This window comes from Notolepis coatsorum, assembly GCF_963971535.1.
Source record: "Notolepis coatsorum genome assembly, chromosome: 9".
NCBI classification, from domain to species: domain Eukaryota; kingdom Metazoa; phylum Chordata; class Actinopteri; order Aulopiformes; family Paralepididae; genus Notolepis; species Notolepis coatsorum.
In genome coordinates, this window is record NC_140173.1 from 115477148 (window position 1) to 115493552 (window position 16405).

The 16405-nt window shown below is 42.3% G+C and overlaps 1 protein-coding gene across 1 annotated transcript in view; it reads right to left on the reverse strand.

The window, feature by feature from the left end:
• The window catches only part of zswim8 (zinc finger, SWIM-type containing 8), a 204645-nt gene extending 190076 nt beyond the window's left edge, over window positions 1-14569 (reverse strand). Inside the window, exon 1 of the mRNA XM_084322223.1 lies at window positions 12735-14569. Within this exon, the coding sequence (XP_084178349.1) occupies window positions 12735-12912 (178 nt within the window). The 5' untranslated portion in view covers window positions 12913-14569. The remainder of the gene's footprint in view (window positions 1-12734) is intronic.
• Window positions 14570-16405: the final 1836 nt, after the last annotated feature.

Genomic DNA, 16405 nt, shown 5'->3' on the forward strand with positions numbered 1-16405 from the left:
TGTATCGGAGGGGACACGTGATGCAAGGCTTCTATCCTCCCTACGACCGACCAGTGGGGGGCATATGCAAGCAACATTCAAGACAGGGGAAAGGAGAATTGGCACAGCAGGTAATTGGGATGGGAGAAAAAATAGAAAAAAAAGGAGAAAAAGTGGATCAAAAAAAAACTACAGTGTGTAGAAACAAACTATTTTTTCCATGTTGCACTACAAGTAATTTCGGGCAAATGAACCACACCATTGTCTCCACAGCTATAATACAGAACACACAGCTTTGCAAACATAGTGAAACACCACAGAAACGACTATCAAAGCTGGCCATCTAGCAGTAAAGATTATTCGGCCATTGAAAATTATCGGGCGAAAATGGTTAAATGGGCTCTTTCGGCCGAAAGGGTTTTAGCACCGAAAAAATATCACTAGCGTTAGCCACCCAGGGCTCAAAATTAACATTTTTACTTAGTAGCACTGATGCTCCCAACTTTGGAAGCACCAGCAAAAATGTAGGAGCACCCACCAAAATGTAAGGAGCACCAACAATATATATGTAATATATATTTTTTTATTGATAAAAAAAATTACAATATACAGTAACAGTACTGTAATTAGGCATGTGCCGGTATGACATTTTGAAGGTATAATAACCTTGGGCAAAAATACCCCGGTTCACGGTAGGCCTATAATCAGGGTATTCGGTAAAAAAAAATAAAAAATCCCATTGAACAAAACTTCTTTTATTACAGTGCACAAACCAGCTTTTCTGTAAGTGTTATTTAGAATGTGTGAAGACTGTATTACACACAGAGAGAACTGTCTGACCACTTTCAAACTAGTAAGTACAGAATAAAAAATACTTCCAAATAAACTTCATGATTATGAATAGGCTACATGTCAAAAGGGCAATACGTTTTGTTAATGTAATCTAATCTACTTGCACAGATGTATGTTATATAGTAGGGATGCACCGATATGAAAATTGGCCGCCGATACCGATACCGATTGTTCAACTAACACTATCGGCCGATACCGATACCGATATTTGTATATAAGTATTTGTAAAAAAAAAAAAAAAAAAGAAAAAAATTATTTTATTTTAATTTTTTAATTTTTTTTAATGAAACTACTGTATATTTGTATGTGTATGTTTGTATTTGTAGGCCTCTTTACTTACTTAAAAAAAGGAAACATCAAGAAATATGTTTATGGTATCACTATCTCTCTCCCAGTATCGTCTTGCGGCCTGCAGAGGGATACTATTTTCTCAACCAGAGCTTTCAACCAATGAAATGGAACCATTCTTGCGGCCTGCAGCGGGATACTATTCTCTCAACCAGAGCTTTCAACCAATGCAATGGAACCATTTTGATTGACAGTCGATTCGGCCAATTACGCCACACCGCTAGCACCCACCTCCCGCTTGCCGACCAATCGGCAAGCGTTTATAAATGTTTCTACTTCCGGGCATGCCGCCATTGTTCTGTTTGCGAGAGCAGAACACACTTAACGTAGCTGCCCGCCGACCGGCGCTCCACGCATGACCAAATGAGACATAATGATTTTACTGCAACAAATGTTATAATAAAACAAAGCCTTTCTATACATTTGTCTGGTTGAAAACTTTATTAACAGATTGCAGAATGTGTAGTTGGGTACGGAATGAGCAACGGAATGGAACCGAGCTATGAACGGACTAACGGAGTAATGCCTTGTTTACTGCTATGTTCGGGTAAATAATATGCTTGTTATTGAACGTGTAACACTTCATTTTAACAGCAGATACTTTCTTAAATGCCATCTTCCCGAGAGAGGGTGTTGACGGGGAGTTGTGTTATTAATAGCATTGAACAGCTAACCGAAAGCTAGCGTTAACTATTGTTAAAGGTTTAGCCATAACGTTACCTTGGCTAAAGTTGGGGGTATTCATAATGCAGCAATAATGACTGCAGACCTGCAAGCAAAGTACAGCAAGTTGACAAAGGAGTATTCCAACGCAAATCACATTTTCACCAGTAACGTTAGTCTTGCATCTAATAGCTAATAACGTAGCTACGTTAGCTGCCCGGCCCGCCGACCGGCGCTCCACGCATGACCAAATGAGACATAATGATTTTACTGCAACAAATGTTATAATAAAACAAAGCCTTTCTATACATTTGTCTGGTTGAAAACTTTATTAACAGATTGCAGAATGTGTAGTTGGGTACGGAATGAGCAACGGAATGGAACCGAGCTAATGAACGGACTCGGAGTAATGCCTTGCTGCTATGGGTAATAATAATATGCTGATGTTATTGTCCGTGTAACACTAACTATATAACGCTAATGCCACAAAACGAATGCCTTGTTAATCATAAGTAGTTACTTTGATGCAGTAGATTGTAGAGATGTTCCGATACCATTTTTTCCTTTCCGATCCGATTCCGATACCTAAGCTTTGGGTATCGGCCGATACCGATATTTATCCGATACCAGTGCATACATAAAAAAAAAAAAAAACGATATTATATAAATTTTTTATAAATATAATTTTTTTTTTTTTTTAAGAAATACTGTTTTATATATACTGTTTTTTAGTCATAACTAGAAAGTAATGGTATTTATTCAACAACAGGTGATTGTATAGATTTGTATTAGTATCATTAATCAATGAGTATGGGGCTTCAGCACTGCAGATATACCCTACTCCAATGATCCACACGGACATTATACGTTGCTGCACTCGCTACCCACTGGCTCTGCAGATATACCCTACTCAGTCTGTCTACAAGGCTCCGTTCAGTAGCAGTCGGATCTGTTGTGATTTTTGCACAATAAATATTCAACATTCTCTTTTGAGACTCCGCCTCAGACTCTTATCATTTGGCACTAAAAGCTAAACATTGTCGCCGATATGGCTGTCCGCAACATGTCATTAATTGTGTACGCGACGTGCAATTGTGCAATGACAACGTTACCGTTAGCTAGCATGAGCTACCGGTATATGGGAAGACCATAGAAGACTGTAACGTTACTGGTGACATTGTGATTTAACTTGGAATACTCCTTTGCCAACTTGCTGTACTTTGCTTGCAGGTCTGCAGCCATTATTGCTGGATTATATGAATAGCCCCAACTTTAGCCAAGGTAATGTTAAAGCTAGCTTTCGGTTAGCTGTTCAATGCTAATAGTAATAACACCAGCCACCAAGCGAACCCATGAGCTCTCCGTCAACACCGCTCTGTCGGGACGATGACATTTAAGAAAGTATCTGCTGTTAAAATGACAAATGGCATTGACACTTTAATCGATTAAGCACACGTTTGTTTTATAATGCTTACTCAACAGACCAGTGTTGTTGATAAATTACGTCATATGGTATCGGAGCGCAGCATTAGAGAGCATTTTAGCCAGTATCGGCGGCTTTTCCGATACTCGTATCGGTATCGGAACAACTCTAGTAGATTGTGTGTGTGTGTGGGGGACGGCGGGCGTTGTGCAGGTAGGTCTCGAGTGAACTTTTTTTTTTTTTGCCTTTTGACGCTACACAAATTGATGGGTATTTATCGGCGACTGCTATCGGCACATTTGAGCTTATCGGCCGATAGGCCGATAGCAGTCAACAAGGCACTTATCGGCCGATACCGATACCCGACCGATATATCGGTGCACCCCTATTATATAGCCTATTCTTACTGGATTAAACATACATTTAAACAATTCATCTTTTGTAGAAGATCAACAACTCTAACAACCACCCACAGAACTATGTGTTGGGGATAAGGGTTCCGCACGAACCATATTGTTTGTTACTGTCCTGTCAGCACACTAGCTCAACGTCAACAGAGTTTAACATTAATAAATGTTGAGACTATTGTTGAAATGCAGAGGGGTAAGGCGCCAGGCTGGGATGGTATTCCACCCGAAGTGTATTTAGCTTTCTGGGACCAACTGGGTCCATTGATGCTCGATATGATCAATTACGCTATCGAACAAGGGGAGTTCTCAAGAGATGTCAATATGGCGTTGATTTCTTTACTTCTCAAAAAGGACAAAGATCCCAATGATTGTGGTAGCTATAGACCCTTGAGTCTTCTCGGGGCCGATTTAAAGGTGTTTGCCAAGGTGCTGGCCCGTCGCCTGCAGAGATTTATGTCTGTATTGGTACACTGCGATCAAACTGGTTTTATCCCGGGGCGTCTGGCTGCAGATAATCTTAGGAGGCTGTTGCATGTAATCGATAACAGTAAAGACAATACAACTCCATCCACAGTTCTGTCTTTGGATGCCATGAAGGCGTTTGACAGACTTGAGTGGTCATATCTGTGGAAGGTACTTGAGGTCATGGGTCTTGGAAAGAGTTTTATTCATATGATTAAAGTCCTGTATGCCTCGCCGTCTGCGATGATACTGACAGGCAAAAACTGTTCCACACTCTTTCCAGTCTCCAGATCTTCTAGACAGGGTTGCCCTCTGAGCCCGGGACTGTTCGCGCTTTCCCTCGAACCTTTGGCCCAATTTATTAGGCAATCGGAGGACATCGTCCCCATAATGGTCAACAATACTCCACACAAAATTGCTCTCTATGCGGATGACCTGCTGATTTTCATGGACGACCCCTCCCGGTCGGCCACAAAATTATTGAGGATAATCGACGACTTTGGTAAATTGTCAGGTTTTAAGATTAACTGGAACAAATCAGCCTGCCTACCTCTTAATGAACTGGCCAAGGCGGTACGACTACCAGCTGATATCCCCATAGTAGAACATTTCAAATACCTGGGCATAGAGATATTCCCCACGCTGAACCAAACTACTAAGTACAACTTCACGGGTACTTATGATAAAATACGCCAGGATCTAGACAGGTGGTCGTCCCTTCCTAACTCCTTACAAGCCCGGGCTTCCATAATCAAAATGAACATCCTGCCTAGGATAAATTTTATTAGCTCAATGCTCCCCCTGCCCCCTCCAATAGACCACTGGCGCAAGGTACAATCGATGGTATCTAAGTTTGTCTGGAATAACAAACGCCCGAGAATCAAAAGGGCTACTACTCAACGTAGGAAACAAGATGGGGGCCTCGCAATCCCTGATTTTAAACTGTATTTCTGGTCCTTTTCACTGAGACCTTTGATGTGCTGGCTAGACCCTGTAGAGGCTGTGTCGTGGCGCTCCTTAGAAGCGGCGGCGGTGTCTCCGCTAAGATTACAGGATGTAGTGTACTCCACTGTCTCTATTGCGAAATGCCGGCTGAGGTATGGACCGATCATAACTCACGTGATCCAAACGTGGCGTAATGTACAGAGGTCGTGTGGGGTTAAATGCCCTTGGCACCTGGACTCTCCAATTTTTAATAACCAGCAATTACTTGTTGGACACAAGCCGGTTAATATTCCTCAATGGCAAAGGAGGGGAGTGCATACTCTGGAGGATATTTATGATAAGAACGGCCTCCGTGCGTTTCAGGACTTAAGAGAATTTTATGATCTACCCGGCGAGTCCTTCTTTCTTTACCTTCAACTAAGGTCAGCACTGAGGGCGCATGGCGTACCGTGGGCTCAAGCCTTGCACCCACACCCCTTCCTCAGGCTCATAGTGGACAGGACGACATCCAGAGGGTTTGTCTCCGACTTTTATACGCTCTTAATTCAATCCACGTATAAAAATTTATCATTGGATACAATCTGGCGTGTGGATATACCGGAGTTGGACCCCGAGTTTGACTGGGATGATGTTTGGGCAAATGTGGCATTATCTTCCCGCAACCCCAATCACCAGCAAATTAATTTTAATTATATTCATAGGACCTATCTTACACCTAGGAAGCTATTTGCTATGGGACTGATAACCGACTCTCGGTGCACTTTGTGCTCTCAAAAGGCCACTGGCACTTATATGCATATGTATTGGGATTGCCCACCAGTGGCCCGCTTCTGGAGGTCAATAACGGACAAACTTTCAGATCTGTGTGGCTTAACTATCCCATTCACAGCTGTTACGCTACTCCTGAACGATATAACGACACTACCCGCGTCCGTACAACTGAAAAGGGTTGTCCTAGCGGGCGTCACAGCAGCGAAGAAGCTAATAGCAATGAGATGGAAGGAGCCTGAGAAGCTTACAATGATTAACTGGTCCCTAACTCTATTGGATGTGATTTATCTTGAGATATCCACGGCCCGGGTGATCGGGGTAGGGCAGGCTGGAATTGACCTGTGGTTCGCAGCAGCTGAGAAGGTAAAGACCGCAGTGTGCGGCTGAGCGGGGTTGGGGCGCTTGATCGGGGGGGTCCGGCGGTCTCTGGGGAGGGGGAGGAGGAAATGTCTTGTCTGTCTTGGTTTTTGTCTTGTCCTTCTTAACTTTGACTGGGGGGATTTTAGGGGGGGTTGGTATTTAGCTATTCTGCGCTATATGTCAACTCACATGCCATCTCCCCAAGAGACTAATATTGACAGACTGATTGACCTGTCAACCAACTTGGAGGAAGAATTTCTTTCTTCTTACACTTTACCTTCTGCAAGTTTGGCAGTCTTGAACATGTGTAAGGGACCTAGGCTATCTACAGTAAATCTGCGGCAACACTCTCATAAACAATCTTTTAAGTCACTCCACTTTGTAAAGGTGGGGAAAGGTTGCCATGTTTTGAAGACCCTTTTTGTTATTGAAGTAGCCATCTATATTTGATAGGTTGGACGCTGTTTCTTTTTCTTTTTGTCTTTATAATTTATTATTCTGTATTATTATTGTTTGTTATTCTCCTGTGAAAGTTATGTTTTTTGTTACTGTGGTTATTGTGTTGTCCTGTTTCATGTAATTAATAATAAAAAAAATTTGATCAAAAAAAAAACATTAATAAATGTTTAGCGTCGTTTTTTGACATCCCGCCTCAGACTCATATCCTTCTCATGATTATGAATATGTAACGGAACGTAGGCCAATCTCGCTAACGTTAGTCGACCGAAATCAATTGGCAAGATGATTCACCGGTATACTAGCTAGCTGGCTAACTAGCTAACGTTAACTAGCTCCCGTCAAAACGAATGGGTTGGTATGGCCATTGCGTTATTTATATTTGACATTAGCTATTTATGGGTGGATCAGTCACGACTCACTAGATCAGTCACATTAAACTTTCGTTGTCTATAGCTTGCTAGATATGTAGCTAACGTTAGCTAGGCTAACGAAGCTGTAGCTAACGTTACCGTCTATGCAAACCACTCGTCGAAGGGCTAACGTTAGCTCATGTTAATTACCCCCTGTGAGTAACGTCAAGCTCACGTTTGATTGGTTAGAATGGTCACTGTCAACTCACAAGGCACATACTGAGTGACAAACTAGCGAATGTACAGATAAGGGGGGGGGGGGGGGTCGCACCAGAACAATTATTTGCACTCGCACAAATGCTCCCAATTATATTTTGAGGTTGCACAGATACAATTTCGGTCGCATATGCGACTAATTCGGTCACAATTTCTAGCCCTGCCACCGCTAAGCTAGCTAACGTTAGCCGTACCCTAGACAGCGGAGTGACTCCACAACACCAGTTCCATTAGTGAGGAAAGGGGGGGGGGGGGTTATATTGACGAGGCTTGACAACAGAGGTTCAAAGATAACCTTCGCATTTATTGGCTATTAGTTTCTTTATATTGCTTCAGTTAATCCATCAAGCTCTTCCAGCTTCCAAACCTGTGTTGATATCCTAGTGGGACATCATCAACTACGGCAACTAGGAAGCTCAAAACTCAAACCTAATTTTGTCCAGTAAGACTTGAAGAGATATTATTTACTGGCCTAGATCTTTATGCAGTTTTAAAGCACCTTGGCTTTGTTCTGAATGCATTTTGTTGTAGTTATCCTACAGAGAAAAGCAAATGCACTTGACTTTAATGCACATTTTGTTGTATGCAAAGAGAAAAAAAATTAATTGTACAATCTTTCAGCAGTCAGTCTGGAATTACATGCATTCAAAAGTGCTGAATAAATGTTTTATGGACCCATAATAGTGATTATTAATATAATTTAAGTTTTTCCATAATTTAAGTTTTGCCATAATCATGTATTTTGCCATAATCACATAGCTGAACAACATTCGTAACAAATAAATACATTATATATATTTATATTAATCATATTCAGCCTTTCGGCATTCGGCCAACTGTTTCATATTTTCAGTATTCGGTTTCGGCCAAGAATTTCCCATTCGGTGCATCCCTAGTAAAGATAACCGCTAAGCGTGGCGCTGAATGTGTTAAACGTAGAATCTGTAATGTCGTCAAACAGCGACCACTAGGCAATAGAGCACCTTTTTATTTATTTTATTATTTATTAACCTTTATTTACCCAGGGTAGGTTCGCTGAGCGGATGCTCTTTTTCAGGAACGCCCTGCTTCACATTCACACAGTTCCATTCACACCTGGGAGCTGCCCAGTACAACCACAGTCTGCCACCGTTGGCCACTGAGCAACTCCACTCGAGCAGTGGGGGTTAAGTGCCTTGCTCAAGGACACTTCAGCGGTTGGTGTTAAGGGGATAGGAGAGAGTTATTAATTCACTTCCCCAGCCCAGATTTTCCCTGCCAGTCTGGGGGATCTAACCAGCGACCTTCCGGTCACAAACCCGCTTCTCTAACCATTAGGCCACCGCTGCCCCCTTTTCGTATTGTGCCTTGTTTAAAATGTTTGTTTGTGTCTGATGAGTGGGTTGGAGTTAAGCGAGGATAGAGGAGGGGTTGCTACTACTGGCCACACCACTGGCTCTGCCAAGAGAGGTCTGGATAAATTCACAGTATAATAAGTTACTAAACTGCCCACATGTCAGGCCAAAACACAAAATTAAACAAAACGCTGTTTGACAGCATTACAGATTCTACCTTTAACTCAATCTGCGCCATTCAAGTATACATATGTGTTTGCTCGCCAACCGATGAACACCAATCACGTATACGTTATTTGGTTGGTTTTTCCTTTTTTCCGATTTTAATATTCTATTCAGTGTCACGGACCTCTATGTTACCGTTAAAAGGCATACTGAGACCCCTAGAGTGAAGTACTGGCCAGATCCTGCTAGGTGGCAGTATCACCCACCCTTTGAAACCCTGTTCCAGACTGTGTGTCACATCTAATCTCGTCCGGGCGGAACATTTTGGTCCAGGCAGGTCTAGCGGTTCACCCGATCACATTGGAACACGTCCATGGCCCCTCGATGCATGTGTTGTGCCAGATTATGTTGGGGAGTGGGGACCCGATGGATCAATACTGGAAATCTCGATCAGACAAAATAATATTATTTTTGGAATAACCCAGATCAAAGGTAAGTTTTATCCGACTTCAATTCCGCCAAGATCCTACAATGATTTCACATCGATCGAGTCGATCAACGTATGTAGTATTCAAAATGCCGCTGATGACGATCAGAGCATCAAAAAATGTCCAGGTGGCGTGTAGCTTCAAGTCAAGTCAAGAGTTTTAATTGTCACGGCATACAAGTATACAATGAAATGCGGGTGGTCTTGCCCGCAACGATGTGCAATACAGTGTTACAACATATAATAGAATCCAATAAAAAACAACATTGTGCAATAAACAGGTAACAGGTAACATGGTGCGACATCTCGGTATCTGTACATAGTTATTTACAGAGCATATAGGACATGCTAGGTAGCTTTGGTAGTGCAATACACTGTTCCTGTTATTCTAATTTAAAGTGGCCTTTCCTTTTGGCCATAAGTGTGCGGCATGAGTGTGTGCCGCTCATTTTAAAGTGTTAAGTGGCTGCTAGTGTGTGAGCGTGCACAGCGTGCGTGTCGTGTGTGTGTTCATGTGTGCGGATAGTTCAGTGTTCTGTGGCACTCAATGTTCATTGTTCAGGGCTCTGATGGCCTGGGGGAAGAAGCTGAGCCTAAGCCGCTCTGTCCTAGTAGCTGGGGTTCGCTTTTCTCCAACGCGTCCGTGTTTCCGGGTTCCCGTTTTGCGCTCTGATTGGCCAGGTCATGTGACATGTGCGCCAATCGTGGGACGGCAAGTTCTGCGCCTATTTCCGGGTCGAACAGCCTGCAAACTACCTAACGCCTAGTTTATCACTGGTTAAGCTTAGGCGACTCTTTCGAAGTTGGTTAAGGTTAGAGTTTGGAATCAGGGCAGGCGTTCTATCGCCATGCTCTAAGACAAACTCTAACCTTAACCTACTTCGAAAGAGCGCCTAAGCTTAACCAGTGTAGAAACTTGCGGTCCCACGATTGGGCGTACATGTCACATAGGGCTGGGCGATAAAACGATAACTATCGCGATAAATTATTTCCTCGAAATAAACATGAAACGTGGTCGCAAAGTTTCGATATATTGATTTTCCAAGCTTGGATATGAGCACACGCACTAACAACCAATCAGTGAAGGAGATGGCCGAGAGCGAAGGAGACCCGCGCTGCACCTCTGGGTAGTAAACAAGGCTGGCTAGGATCATTAGCTTGCACGGCGCTATTTTATAGTTTACGTGCCGAGTGGGTGTGTCGCGTGAATTCTGATGCCACGGTTATAGTAGTGTGGGCACTGTGGGGTATACGGTGGACGTCGTTGCAATGTATTGGGGCGGAACAGAGTATTTTAGGGTCATATTTAGTACTTTGTAAACAAGGCTGGCTAGGATAATTAGCTTGCACGGCGCTATTTTATAGTTTATGTGCCGAGTGGGTGTGTCGCGTGAATTCTGATGCCACGGTTATAGTAGTGTGGGGTATACGGTGGACGTCGTTGCAATGTATTGGGGCGGAACAGAGTATTTTAGGGTGATATTTAGTACTTTGTAAACAAGGCTGGCTAGGATAATTAGCTTGCACGGCGCTATTTTATAGTTTACGTGCCGAGTGGGTGTTTCGCGTGAATTCTGATGCCACGGTTATAGTAGTGTGGGGTATACGGTGGACGTCGTTGCAATGTATTGGGGCGGAACAAAGTATTTTAGGGTCATATTTAGTACTTTGTCATGGGATACACCGCCGCTTGTCGGCTAACTGCTAACGTGCGCGGACTGATGACGACATCAACTCGAGACATTCGCAGCAGCAAAACAAGTCTATTAATAGCCCGTCCATCGGCGCCGGGCATAAGAAGTTAATTAAACTTGACAGACATTATATCGACGATAATTATCGATATCGAGTTATATGAAAATAATTTTATCGCGATAACGTTTTTGGCCATATCGCCCAGCCCTAATGTCGCCAATCAGAGACGCGGAAACACGAACGTGTTGGAGAAAGGCTACAGGCGTCCAGGTGGCGTGTGTATGCTTTCCGCAACGCAGTTGTGTTTCCGCGTTGCTCTGATAAGCCGTGACAAGCCCCTCAGCCAGGCAGTAATACTAAGGTCCGCTTAATGCAATTTATACAAATGGAAGTATTGATTTCGTCGTAACGAATCATTAAAAAAATATACCGTTAACTGGAATATGTTGTTTCTTTACACATATGTTGGATTATGTAATTGGTTTGTCATGACAAACCAATAAAAAAAATCGTGAATTAACCGGTGGCTACAACAACAGTGCACAGTAACGTTAATATAATTACATGCATCATTGTTTACAATGAACGGTGGGGCTAATCGAAAGGAGCGGACACGGACAAGTTAAACAGCAATCAGTCCTTTCGATTAGCCCCACCGTTCATTGTAAACAATGATGCATGTAATTATAGCCATAATTTAAGATATAGTTTATGCATTCGCAAATATGAGAGCTCTGTCATTGAAGTGGGTGGTGGCACGCAACAGCGTTCACCGTTCACCCTGATGTAAACAAAAAACAATCCGTTTGGACAATGTTGACTGCAAACAAGTCATTGATAAGCGACGGCCATATTAGACACATAGCCATAATTTAAGATATAGTTTATGCATTCGCAAATATGAGAGCTCTGGCACGCAACAGCGTTCACCCTGATGTAAACAAGACGAAAGTGAAAGTCTGTTCGCGCGTCACTCATAGCAAGGGTTTAGCGGGCGTAGCGAGGAGCTTGTGCTAGCGCGCGGCAGCGGCCAATCAGAGCGCAAAACGGGAACCCGGAAACACAACTGTGTTGCGGAAAGCATACATACACGCGTCCAGGTGAGCAACGCGAACGCATTTAGCAAAATTCACATATCGCTCCATAGCGCCGTTTTCAGGAATTAGCCAGGATCACTCTGAAACTATACAATATTCACGACGGGATAACACGCAAACGTATACATAATTCTTTTTATTATTTTTCACATGTTGAACGATGGATAGTCAAATGAGCCAGACTTGTTATTCTCTAGTTGATTGACTCAGCTCTTGGTACAAAGACTAACACCACAAGAGCTAAATATGTTTTTTTTTTTTTGTATTGGCTGTATTTTGTGGTTGCAACAGATTTGTTTATGTTGGTAAACATTGACTTGTAATAAAAAAAAATCTATATTCTGCATTATCATGGGTTAAGAATTTTACAAAAAAAGTTTATTTTCCAACTTCAGATCAAACTCTTCAAGAATGTCAATACACACAAAATGACAGATTATGGCTTTAAATGGAGTGTAATAATCTGCAACAATTGGTCTTCAAGGTTGTTGCCTCTCGGGAAAGCAATGAGAACACACAGAATGTGCCTTGTTGTTAATAAGCATTAACATGTCACAGAGAGCAGGCTGGGTGTATAAAAAAAATAAAATAAAAAATAGACCACAAAACTAGGATTACATAAGTATTTCTAACATTGCGTTACATTTGTGTAGCCTACCTTTTATTTTGACCGTAGGGGAATTGGGTCCAGCTGACTGCTTCCTCCACCCCCTCCAGTTCTGACAGAGGCTCTCGGCCTCGGAGATGAACGAGCAGAGGGAATCCTCCTCGAACCGATCAGAATCTTCGAAGGAGAACCTCTCTCCGTCTTCCCACTCGGCGAACATAAGTTCCATTACATCCACCCTTATGACTCCGGACTCTAGGGGGACAGCAACAATGGCCGGGGCCTTTCCTCAAAACTAAAAGCAAAGGGGAAACGGCCGAGGGGGGACTTGTCCACAAATGACAAGTAAATACTCAAGTCTTCAAGCTGGGGGAGGGGTGACCAAAACAAAACAACCAAAACACAGCTGAAATATCTCCGCCGGGGCCTTTAAAACGAGCTACATAATCAAAACATTGTACCCGCTTCTGACTGAGAATAAAACAATTCAAGTATTCCGACAAAGCCGCTGTTTCCTTTATTCAGCCTCTAGCGGAAATAATGTCATTGCAAGTCTTGTGAAGTAAATTGGGGAGTTTTAGAGGGGTGTGTGTTTCTTATCTTTCCGACCAAAGCGTCTTGCCATTTAGGGCGATATACTTATCTAAAACTGTCTCCATTCCATGCTGTCTGCCAGAGCCCCTTACATGACTCGTTTTGCGTTGAAGAAAAGGTGTTCTCTGGTTTTCTGCCTATAGAATTACATGGTTTGCTGTTGCTGACTGGACTAGACGACCCCCACTTACGAGTGAGTGACCAGGGTTTATGTCAAATTGAGAGGTGTAACAGTTCGACCGTGTCGTTATAGTTTGATCACCTGTAGGTTTATATCTATTTATCTTACTTATTTATATACAAAAAAATTACATCAACTTGTTTTCCTTCATTCTGACCCCCATACTACTCCTTTCGACCAATCAGCTGAGCTAGCCCCCCCACTAACACACTACTGCCAATCTCCACACAAGTCGTACACTGTGTTCTTCTAATGCAATGCCTTGATCTTTCACTGCAAGACTATCTATTTGTCATCAACACAGCGTCAAGTGCAACGCGATTTTGCCAATCATCTGTTCTTCCTTTGTTCCGTCATTCAGACTGATAGTCCCACACCACTTGCTAGCTAGGCATTAGCACGCCAACTAGCTAAACGGGCAAAGCAAGATGCTAACTATTCACTAGCCTTGAAGCCCAACAGCAGCTTAGCTACGACAACACAAAGGGATCGACTGACAGCTGTCATAAACATCAATTTTGCGATGAAATGTGGTGTTGACGTCATGGACAGGCTCGCTCACTTTCGGGTTGACCCTGGTTGTCTCGCTAACGTTATTATCATCTAGCTAGTAGCTACCAAGCTAATCACTCAGCCAGCAGTCAGAGCTCCTAGCTTGGGGCTTTTGGGGTTTGTTTACATTGACTGCTTTGAATCTATACACACCTTTCAAACTTGAAGGACTACATGCCGCTATGCCTTGACCGTCTTCAGCGATTATGCACTGCCACTTTTTGTATTTGCCCGAATTTGTAAACCTGTGATATTTTGCCAAACTCCAGTCCAAATTAATTTTCTCCTTTCTTTGTATTTTTTTCCCAAAGAACCTCCTCGCAAAGCAACCCGTTGTTGGTCCCCGATGACTTCTCCTGCGTAAATCCCCGCAAAGTCCTATTTCTCTTTCCAACAGACACCGGTTGTCCTACTGTCTTCACACACAACGTCGTTGAGCCTTCAAACGACACCGGGGTCCCCCCTCAAAATGATCTGTTCAGTCCCCCTCTCTCTCTCTCCTCCACTCTCTCCCGGTCGTGAAGATGGCTCTTCTGTTCACGAAGAGGCTTCATCGAGCTCGTCGCCTCCTTTATCAGCTGATTACAACTTCCGCCCCGCGTCATCAGCTGGCTCAGCAGCACTGCCTCAGGGAACCTTGTGGCTGTGTTGATAACATTGTTAGTACCTAGTCTATTGTATACGAATAACACATATAGTGTGGTGTTGTCGCTCGTTTCTGCGCATACTCACCTATCAAAATATACAACCAAATAATGGTTGGCATGATATATAGACGGTTTCAAAGTGACAACAATACAATTTTAAAAGGACAACGTTTATTTCCTTTTGCAATGTTAGCCAATGCAATAGTTGACAGGAAATACATTGGGTCCAAACTGTTCCCTAGTAACAGAATTCCAGTGAAACCATCTATATATACATTCCAGAATTGGAGGACATTTTCAGTCCCACCCATGAAATTCCAAACAATCCATGCACAAAATACTAAAACATGCACTTGTTATGTAAATTGTACTTGTCCTGAGACTAAATGTAAATATGGTTGTGGAAAAAGTGGTTCCAAAATATTATTTAAAATACCAAATAGCTCTTGAACACCCCCAAAAATGGCACTTTTCTCTTGTCCCACCTTCTTGATGACCAACTTGCATGTCCAATATAACATTTAAATATATGTTTTAAATATACTTTTTTGGTATTAGATTGTTGATATATGTCTATTGTAATTATAAAAACAATTTGTTTATTCATCAACATATTTTAAATAATAGTAATTATGCACTGAAGTTGTGTCCCACAACATGTGTGCAACCCTGTTACCGAAACCTATTTCACCAGATAGAGGGGAAAAAATAAAAACAGTGAGTCACATGACACAGGAAATGACATCATCAAGCCATCTGCTAACAAAATGGCTAGACCAAAGGTAAGTCCTCTCTTCTACTTTTTATATTTTTCTAATCTTTTCAGCCTTGATTGACTGTGTCACTCTAGCCAACACAACCCTGTTACTCATATTATCACAATAAGACACATTTATTTCAAATGTATCTTTCTTTATTCATATAACTATGTTTAACCTCGACATTGACAGTAACTTACATTCCTCAGCTAGCATCTTTTCCTGAAGTAAAAGCTAACATTAGCATTGATTTGCAACCCTGTTACTTGCAACCCTGTTACTATAATTAGAGTAACAGGGTTGCACTACAGTAACAGGGTTGCATCTCCTTCAGTTCAGCAGTATGTCTTTACAGAAGTAGAACATGAACATGTGTAATTACACACATTTCTTTGTAATTATTAGATGTCTTGTTCCATCTGTAACTAACTGTACTTACGTGTACTAGTAACAACTATGTTATTAGTGCCTAATAGTAGTGAATGCAGACTTAATGTAAGGTGTTACCCAAATCATTATTTTATCAAAGGTTAATAGACATTTAGTTTGAAATGTAATTGATTTCTACAGAGTTCTTCCACACCATTGAGCACTGCTGAAAATCAGAGGCGCTACCGTGCCAGGCGTGATGCTGATGAACAGAGGAGACAGCAGTACTTAGAAAAAGAGAAAGATAAGTGGAGAAAAGATGTAGAAACAGGGAAGAAGAAAAGGCTAAAAGACTGCAGTATGAGAGAGCAGCGTGCCCAACGTAAAAAATGGAAGGAGGCTCATAAGAGGAGTGATGCCAGGAATAGTGTACTTGAAGGATTGAACACCCCTCCAGTCAGCCCTGATGCCCCAGTCAGTCCAGACGTTCCAGTCAGGCCAGAATACCCAGTCAGCTCTCAAACTGGGACTTCAAGGTCATTTAATTAAAAAAAAATATCATTAAATCTTTTACAAAACATTGTAAAGTGCTTTGGATAAAAGTGCTATATGTAACGGAGG